General features: G+C 46.9%; 1 protein-coding gene across 1 annotated transcript in view; it reads left to right on the top strand.

Annotated features, from left to right (window-relative positions):
- Positions 1–452: 452 nt before the first annotated feature.
- sh3gl1b (SH3-domain GRB2-like 1b) overlaps positions 453–22,809 on the top strand; it is a 27,710-nt gene continuing 5,353 nt past the window's right edge. Inside the window, exons 1-7 of the mRNA XM_035416139.1 lie at positions 453–746; positions 15,579–15,647; positions 18,159–18,231; positions 18,688–18,831; positions 19,119–19,252; positions 20,486–20,644; positions 22,333–22,436. Coding sequence (XP_035272030.1) covers positions 702–746; positions 15,579–15,647; positions 18,159–18,231; positions 18,688–18,831; positions 19,119–19,252; positions 20,486–20,644; positions 22,333–22,436 — 728 coding nt within the window. The 5' untranslated portion in view covers positions 453–701. The remainder of the gene's footprint in view (positions 747–15,578; positions 15,648–18,158; positions 18,232–18,687; positions 18,832–19,118; positions 19,253–20,485; positions 20,645–22,332; positions 22,437–22,809) is intronic.

The following is a 22,809-nucleotide window of genomic DNA, read 5'->3' as shown; positions in this document are numbered from 1 at the left end:
ACATCTTAGGATTTCCTACGTATAAAATATTGAAAAACACTTTGTTTTGTATGCTCTACATAGCATGTATTCTGTCTGCCTTGATTTAGCAACCACACTTCATCCAAGTTACAGAAATACTTGCAGTTTGCAGTGACAAGCAGACTAAATATGGAAACATAAATGACTATTCATAATTGCAGCACTATTTAATTAAAATGCGCTTTCAAGGGACTCCGTCTAACTGACTGGCATGTAATTAGGGGAGTTGTTAAATTGCACGTTAATTTTACTATGGTGGCTATGAATTTTTAAAAAATCAACGAGGAACAGACAAAATGTGCCGTGCCATACTAATAAATTGCTGCAACGTGTAATCCGTAGTAGTCCACTGACTTTTTCCTAACGGCAGTGGGCACTGTCTTCATTTTTGTGGATTTGCCCCGCCTCTCACTGTGAAATGTCCGAATTGCTAAAACGACTCACTATGCGGACTTTTCTAGTGCCTGCCCCCGCTAAGGCCGAGCAGGAAGCGGGCGCGTTTGCCATCAGCTAAGCTAACTTAGCTAATAGCTTGACGGGGCTGGTAGACGACGTTAGCGCCAGGTCTAAACTTGATGCCCACTCAACCGGCGGCGCTAGCTGGCTAATAATACAGCTCACTGTCAGTGATTGTCGTGAAAAAACATTCTGCGGTGCAAAGAGGAAAATCTGACTTCAAGATGTCTGTGGCGGGCTTGAAGAAACAGTTTTATAAAGCGAGTCAGGTTAGCAAACAACTCCTTTTTGTCAAACTTATGAGCTGGATAACTTCATATGGCTCCTGGCTAAGTATGTGCACATTTGTTTTCGTTAGCAGTTAGCCAACGTTAACGAAAGTTATGCTATCTGGATATATTCTATATATTAGCACGCTAACACGCGAAATAAATCTATACTCGCCATGAGCTGTGTTTAATGTGGAAGTTGGGTAACATACTAATATTATCGGACTGTTTTTCTGGCGAGCCTGTGACGACTCTACCTGAGCTTTTGCGGGTCAGTGGTCTCTTAAAGGTAGTTGGCAAGATAACATTAGCTAAGTAGAGGGCTACCACCCTCAGAAGCCATTTAACGCAATCCAGAGCAATTAGCAAGCAAGCATAGCTACAATTTAGGTGCTAAGGGTTTTCAGTATTTAGCCAAACAGCTAGTAAGCCGACAGTTATTTGTAATTGGCTAACTGTATCGTTCAAACAACAAGCGATTTGGGTAGCTAGCTAACTGTTGGAAATACATTTTTGAATAAGACTCTTGCAAACTAACGTTAAATAATTCATGATGTTTGCGTAAACCAAAAAATGGGGGAAAGATTAGAATAAAGACAAATTTTCCAGCTGGCCAGATGTTATTTTTTCTTAATAACAACGCAAAACTTGCTGTCGTTATTCTCGACTGACTAACTTGGGTAGCGAGCCAAGAAAAACTTAACCCTGTTCAAGCGCCCACATTCCCCCCACGTCTACCTTATTTAAGGGGTGCAGAGTTTCGCTAATATTAGCCATAGGTTGGCTGAATGCCTAACCATAGCCAGATAGTGAATTACATGGCAATTTAGATAGCAAATACTCCACGCGTTATTAGCCTCTAAATAACGTGGTAAGTACACTGACGTTAACTTAATATGATGAAAAACACGTTTTCAATGTACAAAAATGCCAAGTTACTCACACGTATAAAGAACTTTCTATAAGTAATTAATTTAAACAGGCAAAATCTAGGCCTGCCATTAAAAGTATTGATGTCAAAATTACGAAGTTACAAGATACAATATTGGCTATCTGCTGTATTCCAAAGCAGTGCTACCCAATGTTTCCTAAATTGTTTCGAGTAACTTGGCCCTGTGTGTACAAGCATACAGTGCATTGAGGGGGCAAACAGTGGATAGGTTCGTAAGAGTCAAGATTGGTTTAATAGGCCTAAATATGTCGATTTTTAAAAATCTGTATATCTTTTTAGTCTGCTAAAATTAATGACGCAATACAATTTAGCCGTTAGCCAGCTTAAATTTAGCAAACCTTTTAGCTTGCATTGACTTTTTTCCCCTCCAAGGAGCAGAAGTGCTCCTGAATTGAAATATTTAGGAGCACACTAATGCATCCCAATTTGTAGCTGTGCTCAAAATTATTTATCCACTTAGCACACGTCAATTTTAAGGAGCAGATGCTCCGGAAATGGAAGCACTGTAGGGCCCAGTTTTTGTCAACATATTTTGTTTGCCTCCTACGTTCGAGTTCTCGTTATATTTGGCGTGCAGAACTGCGGTAATGTTGCGTATGTCTTAACTTCTGTTCCAACCAACGGGCTGGTGTGAATGTAAGTTAGAAAAAGTTTTGTAATAGTTAGTAAAGTGACTCATCTTTATTAATAAATGCAAATGGCCTTAAATTTTGAGTAAGCAAAGCAGGCTCAACTGACATACAATGTTGTATATACACATTTTGTCCCAGTGATAGGTAAAGATTCATCATGAAATATAAAATTTATACACAACCCGAATTGTTTTAAAATATTCAACATTTCATACATTACACATACTTTCATATGTTATATTTTAGTTAGTAAACTGTTTCTAGGCTTTGTGAAATTGCTTGGTGAGGCATTAGTTAACCCCAGTGCCACGTTACAGTTTTATCTTAATTTGGTGCCCTTCCTTATGCAAACAGCCAGCATGCCAATGAAAGGTCTTGTTTACTGACCCGGCTGAATCTCACCAGTTTGACTGTAATGTGCAGTCATGTAAGTCTGCCAGAATTTCAGCCATGCGTGTTATTTGGTTGGCCAAATGTCAGCAACTTCAGATGAATCACGGTCTTATGTAGGCCGAAAGGCTTCGGATTTGGCCATTCAAACCAGTTCAGCCCTTGACTGGCACACGCATAACTTGATTTGATTTTTTTGAATGACTTTATTTAATGATACTGACTTGAACTTGGTAGAAGCAAGTGGATTGCAAGTTACCAACATCCCCAATCTGGACACTACAGCAGTGATCTCAAACTCCATGTCCTGGCAGGCTGCAGTGTCTGCTGGTTTTTTTTGGTGTCTTTCAACACTTAAATCTAAGCCACTAATCTGTTAATCTAAGAGTGGCTGAAAATTCAGAACGCACTGTTGCTCTAGAGGCAGAGGGAGTATCTAGGGTTCACTCTCCTTCCAACAACATGCCAGGCTACCAAAGTTTACTAGTCTTCAGTGAGATAAATGCCTCATTGAAGTGGGGGGGGGGGGGGGGTGCTGTTTATTAAATTGTATTGTAGCTATCACAAGGTTATTACATTCTGCTTCACGGAGAGTTTACATTTTGTGTTATGGCACTTCAAAAAATGTTTTATTTTATTTTATTTTTTTGTGCGTGGCCGTGTCTCCAAATGAAGATGAAATCTGTTTCACGTCAAGTTGTCCCGGCAACACAGAGAATGAACGGAATGCGAAAGGAACCAGGAACCCACAGACTAAAACAATTTTTGCAGTAATGGTCTCAGTCACAGGCAAACCTGTATGCTATCAGAGAATGATTTGGGGGATAATATAAGCACATACAATTCTAAACATATGTTTCGCGGGCCCCCGAAATATATTCATTGTATGGCAAACAGAGAACATACATTACGTAATGGCAGAGAAAAATAGGGAGGGAAATTGCATTTAAAGAGAGTCAGAGTTGTTTCTGACTGTAGGCCATAGGGTGCAGGATTTAGGGTGCAGGACATAGGCTTAGGGTGTATGCCCTAGGGTGTAGGATGTAGGGGTTAGGGTGTAGGATGTAGGGCGTAGGTTGTTGGATATAGGGCATAGGACATAGGACATAGGGTGGAGGGTATAGGATATAAGGTGTTGGGTGTATGGAAGTTCACTCTAAGGCTGTTGGCTGGTGAGTTAAGTCCACGTTTACACTGAGTGCTGAGGTTTGAAGATTTCATTTTGAAGTGTGAGTTTTCCTGGAGGAAAAATTTCAGCACGGCAAGGTGATCTACACCAGGGACTGGGTGTATATTAGTCAGGTAAATTATAATGGTTTGCTTTTGACTTTTTAGAGATTTTGGGCGATGATAATATTTTTTTTAAGTCTACCCCCTATTTGCTGCCGGTTTTTCTCTTTTACTTTCTCCTTCTCTCTTTTTCACTCCCCTCCCTCTCTCTATCTCTGTCATTCCCTCTCCATTGCTCTCTTTCTCTCTCTCCCTCTCTCTTACTCTCTCCGTCCTGCTCTCTCTCTTCCCCTCCCTCTCTATTCCCCCCTCTCTTTTTCTGTCCCTTTCTCTTTCTTTCTCTCTCTCTTTCCCCTTCCCTCCCTCCCTCCCTCTCTCTCTGCTGACCTCAGCAGGAGTGCCCGCCGCTCTCTCTCGCTCTCTCTCCCCCCTGACTTCCTGTCGGGAGCGGATCCAGCTTCCTGTCGGCGGGGATAAAACGTGGGGGCCGCAGGGGATCCCTCGGCTGAACGCTCTCGGTGTTTTGGGCTGCGAGCTCGGCTGGCGGGATAAGGGGCTCTTTTGGGCCCGTTCGTGCTCATTTGGGCTGTAATTCCGATCGCCATGATTGCACACGTTCCCCCAGGCGCTGTGGCATTAGCGCAGTGAAGGGCCCTGACAGACAGCAGCGGAGCTCCTGGCATAATGCTGGGCTGCCAGTGGAGCACCACAGCCTGTGATTAAGAGGGGTGGAGAGGTGCTTGGAAGGGTCCCACAGTTCCATGTTATATCCTCTCTCACTCACACACACACACACTCACTCACAAACACACACACTCACACATTCACACTCTCGCTCTCTCACACACACACACATACATTCTCACTCTCACTCACAAACACACACACTCACACACATACATTCTCACTCTCGCTCTCTCACACACACAAACACACACATTCTCACTCTCACTCACACACACACACTCTCTCACTCACTCACAAACACTCACTCACTCACAAACACACACATTCACACACTCTCTCTCTCTCTCACACACACAAACACATTCTCACTCACACACACACACACACACTCTCTCACTCACACACACAAACACATACATTCTCACTCTGACACACACACACACACAGGCTCTCTCTCACACACACACACACACACACACACACACACACATTCTCACTCACACACACACACACACACACACACTCTCTCACTCACACACACAAACACATACATTCTCACTCTGACACACACACACACAGGCTCTCTCTCACACACACACACACACACACACACACACACACACTCTCACTCTCTCTCACGCACACACACACACACACTCTGACTCTCACTCACTCACACACACACACAATCACACACACATACACACTTCATCATAAGCCAGTACTTAATGCCAGACCTCATCTCATCAGCTGGATCATTGTTTGGTTTTGGTCTGTATTGTAAATTAAGCACTAGGGCCTTAGCACTTACTGTTGACATATGATGCTTATGTTTCATAATGAATATGTTTCATTATCGTCTAGTTTTTTAAACTACATGCTGCTGATACTTGTGAAAAGTATGCAGCACATTAGGCATATGCTTCCTGACTTGACACTGCGTTTAACTTCAGCGAAGTAAGTACTGAAGGGTTTAGATTCAGCAACCTTCAGTAACGATCAGATTGTGTGCGTTACCCTCGAATGCCCGAGCAATTTAAAGTACAACAGGAATACTTATCGGCTGATCTGCATGCAGTTCTTCACGTTCTCTTTGTGCTGATGCTCAGAGAGATGGTGTTACACCTGCATGGGAACAACCCTGCAGCTTCTGATAAAGCTCACAGCAGCCAGTTGCACGCTAGGGCAACACATGTTCAGGTTGTCCCGACTTCCTTTTGTCAAACGTGTAGACAACACGGTCATTTTTTCCAACAGAGAGTACGACAGGTTCACTCAGGCCGATGAAGTGGCAGAAAGCTTGGGCTTAGATTCTTGGTCAACACAGGCTGCAAGATCCAAAAGCCCATTGGCTGCAGACACACACACACACACACACACACACACAGGCGAGCAGCCACACACACACACACACACAGGTGAGCAGCCACACACACACACACACACACACACACACACACACACAGGTGAGCAGCCACACACACACACACACACACACACACAAGCGAGCAGCCACACACAGTGTTTTAGTGCGTGTGGATTACACCGCAGCACATGCTGGGATCCCCTTGTATTTGGCCCACTGCTCACTGGCTCACAGTTGCAAACAGAGAGATGTGAAAGCGGTCTTGCATCAAAGGAAATTTCTGTTTATTTTTTCCCAACCCTCACCGTATTTTCCATCATTCCTATCAGTTTTGGGAGTATTTTTTACGCACCTGCTTCATTGTGTATGTTTTTGGAGACGGGCACTGTAGGTCACTAGCTTCACTGTGTGTCTGTGGCATCTCAAGATACGGATTCAGTTTATCACAACCTCTTATTTGGAAGTGAACACGATTGTGAAATTTGAAATTTATTCGTTGAGATTGAAAGTAAAAATATTTTGTTGTGTGTTGTTTCAACTTGCAGAGTTGACCTGCTGTACTTGCCTGTTCTTCGAGCACGCAAATGTGTTGTGTACAGTGGTTTCCTTTTAGGGTTGCCCAACCCCGTTCCTGGAGATTTGTCATCCTGAAGGTTTTTATTTCAACCCTAATTTGGCAAACCTGATTCTGCTCAATGGGAGCTGTTGAATGAGGTGTGCTTTGTTAGGGGTTGAAATTAAAACCTACAGGATGGTAGATGTCCAGGAACAGGGCTGGGCAGCCCTGCTTTTAAGTGTATCAGTGATATTTTTGCTGTCAGGCCGTGCTCCCAGATCCCATGCATCTGGATACGCCCAGGAGCCGTTTGCTAACATTTAGCACGTGTTCCTAAGACGGTAGTTTTTAGACGAGCCATGTTTGGGTCAGTTTGTGGGCTCAGAGGCGTCCTGTGAGCCCTTCATCTGCTGTTTTGCAGGAACACGGATTCTGCTTTCTGCTGAGCGCAGGGCGAAGCTATTTCGGGAACAGAAATATCCTGTGCAGTCAGGGCCACTACTTTTCCATTTAAAAACGCCCACTTCCACATTTTTTCCTTTTCATTTTGCGGCTACACTTTCTGTTTTTGAAGCTTGCTTGATTTTTAATCCCTGTTTGTTCTTAGGAGACAGTGGATTAATTGCCGGAATTTATTTAAATAATCAAACATAACAGGATTGCTCGGGACCAGCTTTCCATAATAATTACTAAAAATTTAAAAAATGTAAACAAACATTGAGCTAAATTTTATTAAATTACAATTGCCTTATGATTGCAAAAAGTCACGAAATGCTATCGCTGTCTGTCACCTAGTTACATATCTTCTTACTGCAGTCAAATGATCAGCCCTTTAGAAATGGAAGCATAGCTGTATTATTTACATTTGTATTTACATAAATGGCTGCTACATTTATTCCTGGGCCAGGCACAGATGCAGGCAGCACAGGTTACCCCTCAGTGGCTGTCAATCAATCAGTCAAGCCCCTCCCCCCTTATTCTATTGGTTGATCATTGCTCCACATATGGCCTTAGAGACTACTTGATTCTGTAGCGGTACGTCCCATTCTGCTGGTCCCATTTGAAAACTTCCTGTTTTTTCATAGAGTAACTTCTCGTGTTCATTTTATGATTTTGAAATCGGAGAAGCAGGGGCTCAGCATGCTTGTTTTAAAAAAAAAAAAAAAAAAAAAAAAAAAAAACCCACATGCTTCTGTACTCCGAATGATAAGGCTTAGAACAAACAGCCCATGCAGTAAAAGAAGTCGCTGTTCAAGTGTGAATGTTGAAGTTATCTATTCCTTGCCGTTAAGTTTTGCCCTTGGAGAACCGCGGGGTACAAAAACCCTGAGTTTTAATTGTTATTCTGCAGGTAATCCGTCACTCGAAACGGTTGATTACTCTGCTGCCTCACCTATCAGTGGTGACTTTGATGTGAGCTCTGCTGATCTTAAAGGGTGGGGGTGGGGGAAGGGGTAAATCCCAGCATGCCCTGCTGCTCTCCAAGGGACAACAGCACCACTCACTGCTCACGACAGGCCGGTTTCAAGACGGTCCAGTCATTTCGATCTGACCTGGTAGCTGATCACGTAATGGCGTCGGTCTCCGGGTGTCAGAGTGAAGTAAATATGCATTCTGTACCTGCAGGTTTCGGGACTTTGAGTCCCCTGCTGGTTGCCTTCTCACGCCACAGTGCAGATTGCTGTCTGGGATAATGTGTTGTGACACCCAGCATGTGTAGCTGAAACTCGTTTGCTCACGTTTGTGTTCGTGTGAGCGGTTTACGGCAGCCGGCTGTAGCGATCGCTCGTCAGACGGGGCACAAGCTATTAGATTTTCCAGTCAAAACAACATCTGTTAAGATTGTTAGGGATCTTCACACTGTACGGAGTGCAAGGCTTGTTTATTCGGTATCATACATTAGGTGAAAACTGTTTTCAACAAGTTTTCTACTTGTTTATATATTTGCATATTTAATGGGTGTTACTGTGTGAAATGTGAGGAGGTGTGTTTTAATATCTGTTCATATTTTGGCTCATGCTTTTGCGTTTGACTCTGACTGCAGCCTCCCTCCCGTCACATGACCCTAATTCCGAGCGTCCCCCTGGATTTAGGCCTAGCTCCAGTTTGGAATCATCTCCTTCTGAAGTTGTTTGTCCTTTTTATATTTATATATCAGCCAGCGCTGTATGTCCACACTGCTCATGCTGAGTATGGTTTGGTCGTGGTTTTGTGGCGTGCATTAGCACTGATGATGGTCTTTTTGGGTTTCGTTTTTTGTAGCTTGTCTTATTCTCACACCTTCGTGGCCTCTCTCTCCCCCCCGCCCCCCCCCCCCCCCCCCCCCCCTCATTTGGCCGATCGCCCGCGTTGTTTTGGAAACACGGCTGCCTTGCGTTTCACTTTCGCGTGTTTGTTTGTAAATGTTTGCGGATGTGGGGTCGCCTGCGGTCAGTGCTGTAGGTCCCCTCTCTGTGACCTCACCTGCACCCGCCTGGAGAGCAGACTAAGCTGCCCTGCTTCTCCTTACAGAGGTCAAACATACATCAGGGCCAAAAGTATGTGGACGCCTGACATTCAACAACTCACCCAAAATTATGGGCCTTAACATGGAGCTGGTCCACCCATTGCTGCTGTAACAACCTCTACTCTTCTCGGAAGGCTTTATACTAGATATTGGAGAATTGCTGCGGGGATTTGCTTCCATTCAGCCAGAAGAGCATTGCATGAGTGAGGTTGGACACTGATTGGGCGATTAGGCCCGGCTCGCAGTTGGCTTTCCAGTTGATCCCAAAGGTGTTGGATGGGGATGAGGTCACGGCTCTGTGCAGGCCAGTCAAATTCTTCCACACCGTTCTCTCAACAAAACCATTTCTACATGGACCTCGCTGTGTGCCCTGGGTCATGGTCATGCTGAAACAGGAAAGGGCCTTCCCTAAACTTGTGTGGAAGCACAGAATTGTCTAGAATGCGATCGTATGCTGTGGCATTAAGGTTTGCCTTCACTGGAACCAAGGGGCCTAGCCTGAACCATGAAAAACAGTGGCAGTGTAGTATAATGGGTGAGGAACTGGTCTGGTTCCCGGGTAGGAATACTGCCGTTGTACCCTTGAGCAAGGCACCTAGCCTGCATTGCCTCAGTATACATCCAGCTGTATAATTGGGATACAATGTAGATACTATGTAAAAGTTGTGTAAGTCGCTCTGGATGAGGGCGTCTGCTAAATGCCTGTAGTGCAATGTAATGCAGTGTGTCTTCAGCTCTGTTTCACTGTAGCCTGCCCTGGCTACAAAGTAACAGTAAACCTGCAACACGGAAGCTGCTTTCAATCAACGTTCCAAGTCATTGGAGTCCACATAGTAACATTTGTTGCAATATGCTTCACTGGTCTAAAACTGCCACAGAAGCAAGCCTTGGGCGACTGTGGCAAGGATGAACTCTCTATAGTGTAAGAAATTGGCAGAAAACTCAGGAAGATGAGCATGTTCACCTGATGCTGGCTGAGGTGGTAGTTCAACCAGTGAAAACATGCATTGTGACTTTCTGTATGCTTGTAAATGACAGGCTGAAATCTTGTTGAAGTCTGACTTTAACTGTCAGCCAAGGCCATTTGTGTATTTCAGTCATTTGTATGGTTGGTATTACAATATTTTGTGTTGGCGAAAACAAACTGATGCCAGAAAAAAACTTCCTTGAGGTGCTAGGTCACGGGAACGTGTTAGGATAGGACAGGACAGACACGCACAATCGATTGATGCTTCGTAAAAACTATCAAAACTATCGAAACAAAACGTTTATTGTTGTCACGGCTAAATAAATACTGTAATTTTTTTATCTATTTATTCAATTTTTGGAGCATCAAGCGAGTGTGCGCGTGCCGTGCCTCTGAAGGCGAGCAGGCCGGTCTGCGTGTGTGTGAAATCGGCAGGAATGCAGCTGTTCCCCGGTGGAATTTGAGGAGCGGAAGGCGCACGAGGACAGGCCGGTCTGTTCAGGGGAAGCCAAAACCAGATCGAGCTGTTTTTTTAGCCTCTACATGGGCGGTTGTGGCTTTTTGGTAACGTGTTCTAGCACAAAACGAGAAGGAAAAAAAAAAAAAGAACTGCGCAAGTGATCTTGTCCGTTCTTCCTCGCGGTTGTTTGTTTTAGTGATGCCGACTCGCTGTTGAGCTCCTCCTCTTCGTTTTGAAGTCTTTGCGCCATGCTGATGTGTTTTCTTGGACGGGAACCCTGAACGAGTTCGCACCTCCTTTTACGTGTGCGGCTGTGTCAGGTGTCCAGCGGAGATGAACGCATGACTCACCTTCTTGTTTTTGACCATTAAAAAAAATCAACCCACACCCGCACCGTTTTATTCGTCGGATGATTTCCTTTTTCGTTCAAGCGCGGCAATCGGCTGCTGTCTGATGACTTCCCGCCACTTCTAAGAGCACTCGAGAATGTGTCGCTGTCGCACTTAATGTTCTTTTCCCGCAGTGTTGCAGGAGGCCGTCAAACAGCATGCTCGCCGTGTTTTTTTTTTTTCCTCTTCACGCTGTTGTCACTAAATGCTGGTTCATCTGATGTTGTTACTAAGCTGTAATTTAAAGGGAGAAAAGCACATGATTGACTGCGTAGAACATTTAATGTCCACGTATTTAAGTGTCCAGCCTACTGTTGTAACCATGGTGATTACATTAAGACTGGGTTCCACTAGGACTCTGCACTGTTTTTGTAGTAGCACAGATGGCTGACATATTTAGCCTAACTCTCTTTGGGTGCACTCTCAGAAATAAAGGTACACAAGGGTACAAATTCTGTACAAGTACAAAACTGTACCTCTGAAGGACGGTGCTAGTGACAAGCGATTGTACCTTTCTAGGTACTGAATGGTACCTTTTTTCTGGTAAAGGTACAGTTCTGTACCTTCAAGGGGCACTGCCACATTGACAATCGATTGTACCTTTCTAGGTAGGCTACTGGATGGCACCTTTTTTTCTGAGAGTGTATATGACCTTTTTAAGCACGTCCTCCTCCTTGCTACAGCTTACAGTAACTGTTGGGCTGTGTTGTGGACACACCACTGCTCTAATTGAGTTCAGATTCCCGCTGCTGCACTTTGGACCGAGCAAGCCTGTCCACCTGCCCACATTTCTCAGAATTTCTCGCCCCACCCAGCCAATGCGAAACGTTCTCACACCGTTGCGGTGAAGTTATGACGTTGACAGAAGACTCCAGTAAACATTGAGAGCAGGGCAGTCCCTCTGGGGGGACCAATCATCTTGCAAGGTGTGGGCATTTGTAGGCAAAACACCGATACACGGGCCTGACTACCTGTTTAGTTCTTACACGTGAATAGTTTTACAGTTGAACATAGTTGAACACGATGTGAGATCAAATCGCTCGTTGGAGTATGTTAAATATGCAGTGACCTGCGGTTACTCTTGCAGCAGCTAGCTGGTGTAAAGGAGAAAGTGCGCCAGCCTGCATGTCTTAAAGCGCATTTCCACATGCGCCGCTCTAAGCAAATGGTGTCGCAAATAAATTACATCGGAGACTCGGGGAAGGGGAATTGTGAATCTGTTCCGCATTTACAGGTGTTTCACCTGTAAATAAAACTTTGGACAAGGAGCAGTATTGTTGCCGAGGTTGTTTATTTGTGAACGTTCCACTGCCTGTTGAATGCTAAAAAAAAAAAGCCGCTACTAAAAGTTGCCCCAGGGCCTGTTTCACGAAGCAGGATTCCTGAATCGGGTGACTAACTGCACCGAGTGAAACCCTGTACAGCTCGTTTTACTTCAGTCCATGTTTCAGATTTGGGAGAGTTTCTGGGTTTTACTCAGTGTCGTTATCTAGCCAACGCAGCAAGCCTGCTTCGTGATACCGGCCCCTGGTCCTGATCGGTTGTGTCGTCGCCGATTCGTGTTTCTTTAGTGCTTCAGTTTCCAAGTTAAATCTGGTCCTTCAGGAACGCCTCGCTCTCAGCTTTTGGCTCAAGGCTGTAACACGAAACTGTTGTTTCCGCGGTAACTGCGTCACATGACTCGGTTATAAACATACGCTACGTTCCGTGATTCTGGTTGTTATTGTAGGAAATGGAATGAGAGCTATAGATTTGTTTTTCGCGTTACTGGACGTCGATGAACTATCAATCGTTTTCTTTTTCTAGTCGTTTCCCTTGCCCAATCCAAGGCCGCGGTTTCCGCAGATGTAGACGCCCCGAGTCCGACCGCTGTTTGTTTGTGAGCGGTGAAGCAGTCGGTGTTCGCGGGGTATGGGCGAGGTTTCGTTTGCGTGGGGGATAACAGATAACAGCTGTCGCATTTGCAGACAGTGTACAGAGTGACCCGTACGGACTCCCCCCTTGGCAGTGGGAACAGTTTTAAATCCTGCGGCCTGTCGTCATATGAGCCTTCAACTTAAATGCTCGCTTTGTCTTGCAGAACCGCGTGAAAACACAGCGACTCTGTTATTGTTCCTTTGTGCGTGTTTGTATGTGTTCACTTGTGTGTATAAATAAACCCATGTAACACTTGACTACACAATGGTGGTGAAATGTTTAAAGTGATATTTGTTGTTTTACTGCAGAAAGACGTTGAAAAACCAATGCTGTAATAATATTCATAGACCAAGAAATACATTTGAAGAAAAAGTACATTGAGTGCTATACAAGTGAAGATAGCCTTTGAAGCCCTGCATAGATTAGCACACTGCCTACGTCTTCATGTTCAGTCTTGTCGCCTGAACAGGTCTACCCCCACCTTAATGCTAGTGGCAGTTTTGTGAAGGAGAAATGTTTCTGTATTGGGTTCACAAAGCTTGAATTCATTTACAAGGACAGTGATTTTTTTCCCCCCACTGGTCCAATGACCATATTTTGAAATTGGTATAATTAGCATTGTTGCCTTAGTCAGAATTTTTTTTTATTTTTATTTTATTTTTTTTAGTTGCATCGGGTCAGGAAAAAAAATAATGAAATGAAGCTTAGCTCTTTGATTGAAAAATATTTGTAGAGCATAATTGCCATTTTTGATTTGGTGAGTTCAGTGTGTGTATGTGTGTGTGTGGGGAGGGGGGGGGGGGGGGTTTGTATGTGTTTATAGAGGCAATGTGATATGTTCATAGAAAATAACACCCTTAATTCTCTCAGTTTCTCTGTCTTTATGACCATTCTGGTGTGCCTGAGCGCAGATCCTCCTCCAAAGTATTACAGACCGCCTCTGCCTGAAGTTATAAAAACCTGTTATAGGTAAACTGTCCATATGGAGCTTATGGGACCAGTGGGGCCCAGAGGGCTGGGCATACCTCATTATCCAGACTGAAGTAAAGAGGGATGAAAACACACGGAGGGGGAGATGAAAGGAAGGAAGGAAGGCAGCATGTTGCAGTTTGTCTGGGGGGGGGGAGGGAGGGATGGATGGAGGGAGTGAGGGAGTGAGGGAGGGAGGGAGGGAGCGATATGGGGTTGCTGGGCTGTTATTTAACATGCGTCCTGCTAAAGAAACTGCCTGTTTTAGAGGGAGGGAGAGGGAGAGAGAGAGAGAGAGAGACGGGGGGAGAAAGAGAGAGAGAGAGAGAGGGGGAGGGACTAGGCTTGTATAAGATATGAGTAGTGTGAGTGTGTTTGCAACTGTTGCAGAACAGTTGTATGTCCAAGTGTGTGTGTGTGTGTGTGTGTGTGTGTGTGTGTGTGTTTGTGTGTGTGTGTGTGTGTGTGTGTGTGTGTCCGTGCCCGTGCGTGTGTGTGCATGCATATGTATGTCTGTGTGGGTGTCTGTGTGTATCTGTGTGTGTATGCCCATCTGTATGCGTGTGTGCGTGTGTGCGTGTCTGTGTCTGTCTGTCTGTGTGTGTGTGTGTCTGCATGCATATGTACGTCCGTGTGCGCGCGCGTGTGTGTGTGTGTGTGCGTGCGTGCGTGCGTGCGTGCGTGCGTGCGTGCGTGCGTGCGTGCGTGCGTGTCTGTCTGTCTGCATGCATATGTACGTCCGTGTGCGCGTGTGTGAGAGAGTGTGTGAGTGTGTGTGTGACACCGCGTGGCCCCCTCAGCGATGTACTGTGTCCCAGCTGACATGTAATGTCAAAACATTCCTGTAACACTATAGCTGCGGTCTGGTGCCATGCTTCTGTTACATCACAGCCGTGGTGTGCAAAAGGGCATGCGTTGGCTGGCATGTCAGGGGGCCACACGCGTGTGCTTTCGAACACGTATGGGTTTCAGCACACGTATGTCAGGAGTGTGTGCTGCGGATGAAGTGCAGATTGGGAATGTGTCGTGTTGTGTCCAGTGTACATTTTTTTTGTCATGTGAGTGTTTCTGTGTAATTTTGACTCTGTGTACTGAAGCTGTCCCCCGTGACAGAGAGCCCGTTTCTGTTCTCCTCTTGTACTGGGAAGTGCAGGAAGTTCCTGAACGAGGCTGTTAAATGTACTCTTTGTCAGGGAATTGTGCTCGGCGTGACCCTTGACCTCTGCGCGTGGTGTGATTTTTGTGAAGTTGGGCCGCTGAAATGAAGAGTGTTGGGGGTGGGGGCGGGGGCGGAGTGGGGTTCGCCCCGCTGGGGTCCTCGGGGGGTGCGTTGTCTGGTGGCCTGTTGGGGTACGGACCCCGTCTGACCACGCAGGGAAAGACCCGTCCTCAGATTCGGGCCTGAGGAGAGGAGTCCGCTCTCCCCTCTAGCTGCTGTGTGCCCCCACAGAATGCGGAGAATGGAATTGGACAGACAGCAGTGTTCTATCTTTACAGCACTGCTGTTTCACTGTAACGCTGTTCTCGTGTGTGAGTCTTCATCAAGTCCTGCCTGTAGCCATATCATTTTCATCATCATCATCATCATTGTTATTATTATTATTGGATTTAGGTCACTGACTTCTCTTTTACATATTTTCTTGTCAAACACTGTACACTGGAGTGCTTTTAAAATATTTACATTGATATTCTTTTCCATTTTCCATGTATATGGATACAGTAGCATTGGTTATCATACTCTCTCTCTGACTGACTCCCTTCCTTCCTCCCTCCCTCCCTCCCTCCCTCCCTCTCTCTTTCTCTCTATACAGTTGGTGAGTGAGAAGGTTGGAGGTGCAGAGGGAACAAAACTGGATGAAGACTTTAAAGATTTGGAGCGGGTGAGTGCGTCGTCCTGCCTGCTGTCGTCACACGCGTCTAATTCTGTTTTTTTAATGGAGAAGTGGGAATACGGCGTCCTGCGCTTCCTGTTCGGTGTGAAGCGGCTGCACTCTGGCGGCGGGAGAGCAGCTGATCCGCCTCCTGCGATCAGAGCCTGTATTCATAAAGCATCTGTAGCAGGAGAGCCGATCCAGAGTCACATTTCTCCTCACGGTCTCCTTATCAGTATTAATAAAGCATCTGGAGCAAAGCAAATCTGATTCACGCTCACGTTTCCACTGCCCATCTTCTAACTCGTATTCATAAAGCATCTGTCGCTGTAGAGCTGATCTAGGCTCGTGTTACCCCTGCCTATCTCATATACCGTATTCATAAAGCATTTGGAATTAAGAGCTAATCTAGGCCGGTGTTAGCCCTGCCCATCTCCTAAGCCATATTCATAAAGCATCTGGAGTAAAGAGCTAATCTAGCTCGCGTTAGCCCTGCCGTGAGTCTTGACACTCCGGCTCAGCCTGAACAGGCTTAGCTGGCCTCCTGCTTCTCCAAACAGTGGATCACATGACCTCATGGCATCAATCAATTAAATACAGTCATGTCCCGCCAATGACAGAAATGGGGGGGGGGAATTAATGGATTTTGTTGTGGGCGTCTTGTCTGCGGTTTCTATTAATATCCTTAATTGGACAGATGTGTTTACTCGTTTGCTGAGAGAATAGCCTGGATCTATTCTGTGTGCCTGGTCATGTGATCAGGGATGGATCTGTGTATGTGTGTCCTCCGGGCACTGGTGCATACAGGATCGACTGCAGCATCAATAGAAAAACGTCAATGAGGCCATCTGGGTAGTGTAGAGGTATAAGCACTCGCCTACCACCCCAGAGACCCGGGTTCAATTCCCGGCAGCGGTACTCCCGGCTTGGTCCTACGAACACAGTTGGCAGTGTTCGCGGGTGGGAAGCCAGTGAGGGTATGAGTCCTGATCGTTGCATTAGCGACTCCTCCTGTTCAGCAGGGAGGGGATCTGGGTGAACCTCCACACGCGATTCGCTCTCCCAGTGAAACTCCTCGCTGTCAGGTGAAAAGAAGCGGCTGGCGACTCCACACGTATCGGAGGAGGCATGTGGTAGTCTACACCCTCCCCAGACCGACAGAGGATAGAGGCATGGAGGCATGTGGTAGTCTACACCCTCCCCAGACCGACAGAGGATAGCGCATCGACCAGGACTGTGATACACACGGGGAATTGGTATATCAACTAAATTGGGGAGAAAATGGCAAGAAGAAAAACATCAATGGAGGGCGCGTACTTGTGCTTCCGTCTGAGCCAATCACGGTCCACCTTGGGAGTTTCTGCAGGGAATCTCGGCGTTTCTGTGGAAAAGGGCTGTGTTTTGTTGTCCTCCCCTGCCCCCCCCCCCAAACCCCCCCTCCCTCTGCGGCGTCCGGCGGTGGCTCGAACCTCGTTAAGCCTGACGTGGCACGGCGTAGATCGCGGCGTGGCGGGGAATTTCCGTCCCTTAGTCATGGGGGGGATGGGGGGGGGGGGGCAAACAGATGGAAACGGTTACCCCGGCGGTGGGCGACGCCCCCACGGTGGAGCGGGACGACGCACGCACAGGCTAAACGCGCTCGCTTCGCTCACCGTCCGTCACACAAACATTAGCTTTGAGGTCTTTCACTTACGAAGATGGGAGAAGTGAAATAAAATATGCCTTCAAGACACTGTAACGCTTTACAAAATATATGGGCAAATATATATGTTGCCACTTTTGGAGATGCGTGGGGCCGTGTGTATACACACACACACACACACTCACAAAATAATACGTACTGTACCTTCCTGTAAAGTATATTTACAACATACGTAAACGGTTTAACACGGGGTATTCCTTAACGGTATTAGGAATCGTTTGTGGTAGTTGTGCTGTATGGAGACGTTTCCTGTCTGGTTTTTTTTTCACCTCGTTCTGTTGCTGTTTCGAAGGCCGTATTTAGGGCGATGTTGCCGACGCCCCTTTCTGCTCTGCGGGTGTCCGAACGGGTTTCAGTAAAAAAACGCGCCTCTTTCTCAAGTGAGGGCGCGGGACGCTGGTTCCCGTCTGAGACTGGGCCGAGGGTAATTCCGCTTCCCTGAACTGCGGAAAGTTTTAGCCGGAATGTTCCGGGCCTGAATAGCCTGGAATGTTTGTGATACTTATACGGTGTGGTCTGCAAACCCGTTATTTGAGTTCTACTCGGAGACAAAGCATTCACATTTAGGCGTTGACCAGCAGCTCTTTTCCAAAACGATTTAATGAGCTGCATGTATTCCATCTGTATATTTAACTGGAACAGTTCAGGTTCAGCGCCTTACTCTGGGGTACAGCGCCAGTGCCGAGGCTGGGAGTCAAACCTGCAACCTCCGAGCTACAATCCCAGTTCCTCTAGCCATTCTACTACACTGCCACTCCAACACAACAACATGAGGGAAATATCTTGATTTGTGGTGCTTTTGCTCCTGTGTTTTGTAGAAAGTCGATGTGACGAGCAAAGCTGTGGTCGATGTGATCTCCAAGACCTCCGAGTACCTGCAGCCCAACCCAGGTAAGAGACTCGAGCCTGGCGTTGCTGTGCACAGACGGGGACCGTTAGTAAGCTATGATCTGCTGACATCATTACCGACCTAATACAGAAATCCATGTATTGTCACCTGTTTGTAAGTGCCATTTTACAAAAATGTATTTGTCGAATGATTTTTTGACATTGTAGACTGTATGTTTCAGCATTACTGCTACAGTCCACTACTTTTCTCATGCATCTCTCTAGATTTATACTTTTTTTTAACCTTCTAATCCTGTTCTCTCTCTCCCTCTCTTCTACTCTCACTCACTCTCAATTCTCTTGGCTTTTTTCTCTTTCACTCGTGCTCACACATCTCTCTAACCCCACTCTTTCTTTGTCTCGCACTCACCCCTCTTTCACCTCCCTCCCTCTCTTTCCCTCTGTTTATCACTCCCTCTCCCTCCCTCCATCTCTCCCCCTCTCCTCCTGTTTTCCCAGCATCCCGTGCGAAGCTGTCCATGCTGAACACGGTGTCTAAGATCCGGGGGCAGGTGAAAAATCCGGGGTACCCCCAGGCAGAGGGGCTGCTGGGAGAGTGCATGTCCAAGTACGGCCGCGAGCTCGGCGAGGACACCAACTTCGGTGCGTGTGTGTGTGTGTGTGTGTGTGTGTTTATGTTTGTATGGTTGTGTACGAGTGTGTGTATCCGTCTGTGTGTGTCTGTGCGTGTGCATGTGTTTGTGTGTGTGTGTCTGTCTGCCTGTCTGTGTGCATGTGCGTGAGTGCATTTTTTTGTTTGTTTGTGTTTGTATGCGTGTGTGTCTGAGTGTCTGCATTTGTGTGCGTGCATGTTCGTGTTTCAGTGTTATGTCGTGTGTGACGCTTTCTGGATGTGAACTGATCTTGCCTTTTCCTCGACTGTGCTGCAGGGGGCGCTCTTGTAGATGCAGGGGAGTCCATTAAGAGGCTGGCAGAAGTGAAGGACTCTCTTGATATCGATGTGAAACAGAACTTCATTGATCCCCTTCAGGCGCTGTGCGACAAGGACCTGAGAGAGATACAGGTAAACGCCCCTGGCTCCAGACATTAGGGACTTTTATTTTGACACGTTCATGCATCAGCTTCGGGTAGCAGCATCAACCACAGACACATTCAGACGAAGTTGGGCGTAGTCATTCCAAAACAGAATTGCTACGACACCACTGTATTTGACACTACTGTATCAACCTCAGAGGACCGCAAGATATCGAAGCAGCAAAGAGTGCAGTTGGTGTCTTGAAGCAGTCATTTGCGAGGGAGCGTATAAGCTGTGCAGTAGCGTCAGCGTCGCTGCTGTAATTGACAGTATCGCAGTGTGTTATTTTACCAGCTCTGACAGGACGTGATTACGGTTGTGTCTGAGGCCCTGGGCTGGAGCCGGCTGTCAGACAGACCAGCATGGAGCAATGTCAGCTGTGTGTGTGTGTGTGTGTGTTAAGGGTGTGTGTGTGTGTGTGTGTGTGTGTGCGCGCGTGCAGAACTGACGGCTGGTGTCTGACAGACCAGCATGCATCTGGAGGAGTGTCAGCTGTGCTTGAGTTCGAAAGTGTGTGAGTGTAACTCAGCCCAAAAGTCACAACAGAAGCCTGCCTATATTGAATTTCTACACATTCAGAGTTTATTCAAGGAGAGAAAATGACAGGGTCTTATGAGATCTGGGTCTACATAAAGTATCTTATAAAGAGTAGAATCCCCCCCCCCCAGAATTCTCGATCGATGTTCTAGAACTCTGTTGCTGTTCACTTGCCAGTAGTGATTGTGACATCAGCATTAGAATGTTCAGTTAAGAGCATTCCAATCACACATTTGCGATGTCACGCCTTTAAGGGTTAATTCATAAAGCCCCTTTTAATGTGCTACAGGGAGATGATAGCCTTTAGCCCTGTCGGCGTGTGCGTGCTTGCACGTGAAGGTTCTGTGTCTTGGGGCTATTTGCAGGCAGGAAGTGTCACTGTGATAATCATATTCAGAAAGTATGTCTGAGCACCAGGGCTGGTCCAGGTTCAGGTTTTCCCGTTCTAACCCTGAGCTGAATGGCCAAACTGATCCTCTCACTCCACCTAGCCCTGACCCTGGTCCTGTCCAAATGCTAACCTCGACCCTAATGAGCTGTACAGCCAAACTGATCCTGGGTCAGTCTCTCACTGCACCTGACCCTGACTCTGGTCCTGTCCCAATGCTAACCTTGATTCTTATGAGCTGTACGGCCAGACTGATCCTGGGTCAGTCTCTCACTGCACCTGGCCCTTCCCCTCAGCACCATCTGAAGAAGCTGGAGGGCCGGAGGCTGGACTACGACTACAAGAAGAAGCGCCAGGGGAAGATCCCGGACGAGGAGGTGCGGCAGGCGCTGGAGAAGTTCCACGAGTCCAAGGAGGTGGCCGAGACCAGCATGCACAACCTGCTGGAGACCGACGTGAGTGTCCCCCCCCCAGCCCAGCCCACCCCACCCCCAAATCACTCCCACCCCACAATCAGCAGGACGCATGACCCTTGACCCTGGAGGAGAATGTCTGTCTTGGGGGAAAAAAATAACTTGTCTGTTTACTCCATTTAAAAAGTCATTTCCGTGGAATGTTAAGTTTTAGCAGCCACATCTGTTCATTTCAAATGCTGGAAATACCAGCTGTCAGAATGCTGGGCTTTGTGCTCTAATTGGCTACAGTGCCATCTAGTGGCCAAAAGTAGCCGAAGCATCTTGGTTCTTGGCACTAAATGGGACTGGCTGGATTAAACTCTGATCTGGCTCTTAAGGGGGGATTTCTCTGTCTGTTGACATGTGCTAATGGTTTTAAATGTCATTACGAAACCAAAGGCAGATTTCCACTCAGGAAAGTACTGTTTCTTTTCTATTATATTCACCAGATGTAATGTTGGAAAGTGATTAAAATGTCTGTGCCCCAAGCAGTGTACTGCAATAAAGCTGTAATACAATTAGTTCTGATCTGTAGGACCCCCACCCAAGCTCAAGCCATTTGAAGGGGGGCCACATCATAAGTTAATTATATTATTAATTTTTTTTTTAAAAAAGGTTTTATAATTTTAAATATTTCTCCAAATCCTTATATAGTCAATGCATCTCAGGTCTGGCCAGGGACCCCCAGGGGGGTCTCTGGTCCCCCTGTTTAAACCCCAGGCAGTACAGTCCCGACTCTGACTGCTCTACAGGATTGTAGTCTTCACCGTTCAGCTTTTGTCCTTATTACCTCTCTTCAGTGGAAAACAGGCTTTTTATTTTTGACCTTCAGTTGCCTGCCAGACTGCCGGAGTTTTAAGGAATGCATTCAGTCCCCCCCCCCACGTGACGAGGTTTAGCCTCTGCATACCTGCGGGCTTTTGTTAGCTGAGCTGCGCTGCTTTAAGGCTAACGCAGCTAACGTAGACGGCGATCCGCTCCTCGGCTCCCCATTGGCCGGGCGCTACGGCATGGAAAGTCCCAGTCTTCCCGAGGCGGCGAGCTCGGTTACTTAGTAACTGTTCGACGGGACTGTTTCTGTTTGCCAATGGTCCTGTGATGACTCATGGCCGTGACCTCTGAACTCCGCGTGGTGTGTTTTAACTCCTGAGTGTGTCAGTTCCTGAGTGAGTCTGCTCAGTGTATTTTTTTTTAGCTCCAGTGTGTTAATTGCGGAGTGTGTGTTGATTCTGAACTGCACCTGCGCAGTGTGTGTGTGTGTGTGTTAACCCCAGTCAGCTTTCTCTGTTCTCACTCCTGTGTGTGTGTGTGTGTGTGTGTGTGAGAACCCCAGTCTGCCTGCTCTGTTCTCACTCCTGTGTGTGTGTGTGTGTGTGTGAACCCCAGTCTGGCTGCTCTGTTCTCACTCCTGTGTGTTTGTGTGTGTGTGTGTGTGTGTGTGTGTGAACCCCAGTCTGGCTGCTCTGTTCTCACTCCTGTGTGTGTGTGTGTGTGTGTGTGTGTGAACCCCAGTCTGGCTGCTCTGTTCTCACTCCTGTGTGTTTGTGTGTGTGTGTGTGTGTGTGTGTGTGTGAACCCCAGTCTGGCTGCTCTGTTCTCACTCCTGCGTATGTGTGTGTGTGTGTGTGAGAACCCCAGTCTGCCTGCTCTGTTCTCACTCTTCCCTGTGTGTGTGTGTGTGTGTGCAGATTGAGCAGGTGAGCCAGATTACCTCTCTGGTGGAGTCGCAGCTGCAGTATCACAAGCAGGCCGTGGAGATTCTGGAGGAGCTGTCGGAGAAGCTGCAGATCAGGTGAGTTTGCGTGTGCGCCTGCGCGCGTGCGTCCGCTCGTTTGCAATCATACGTGCTCATGTGATCGCACGCATCCGTACGCGATCGTACGCTCTCGTGCGATCATGCGTGTTTCAGTCAGGTGTCCTCTGTGCCCCACACAGAGCAGGGACTGCTCTGGTAAAGATGTGACTGAACCTGTTTCATTTCTGCATCACCCTGCTCTGCTTTTTAAACATTACTGCCTTAAGGCTGCAGCCCTGAGAATGATTCATATGTGAAAGACACCTCCATTCCAGCTCTATCACACATGGAAGGTGAACCGGGGGGGTGGGGTGGGGGTGAGGGGGGGTGCTGTTCTGCAGGTTAACACCATCCTCTCTCTCTGAGCCCT

This window comes from Anguilla anguilla, chromosome 4 (genome assembly GCF_013347855.1).
Source record: "Anguilla anguilla isolate fAngAng1 chromosome 4, fAngAng1.pri, whole genome shotgun sequence".
In the NCBI taxonomy this organism is placed as follows: Eukaryota; Metazoa; Chordata; class Actinopteri; order Anguilliformes; family Anguillidae; genus Anguilla; species Anguilla anguilla.
This window is presented reverse-complemented; position numbering and strand designations above follow the sequence as displayed.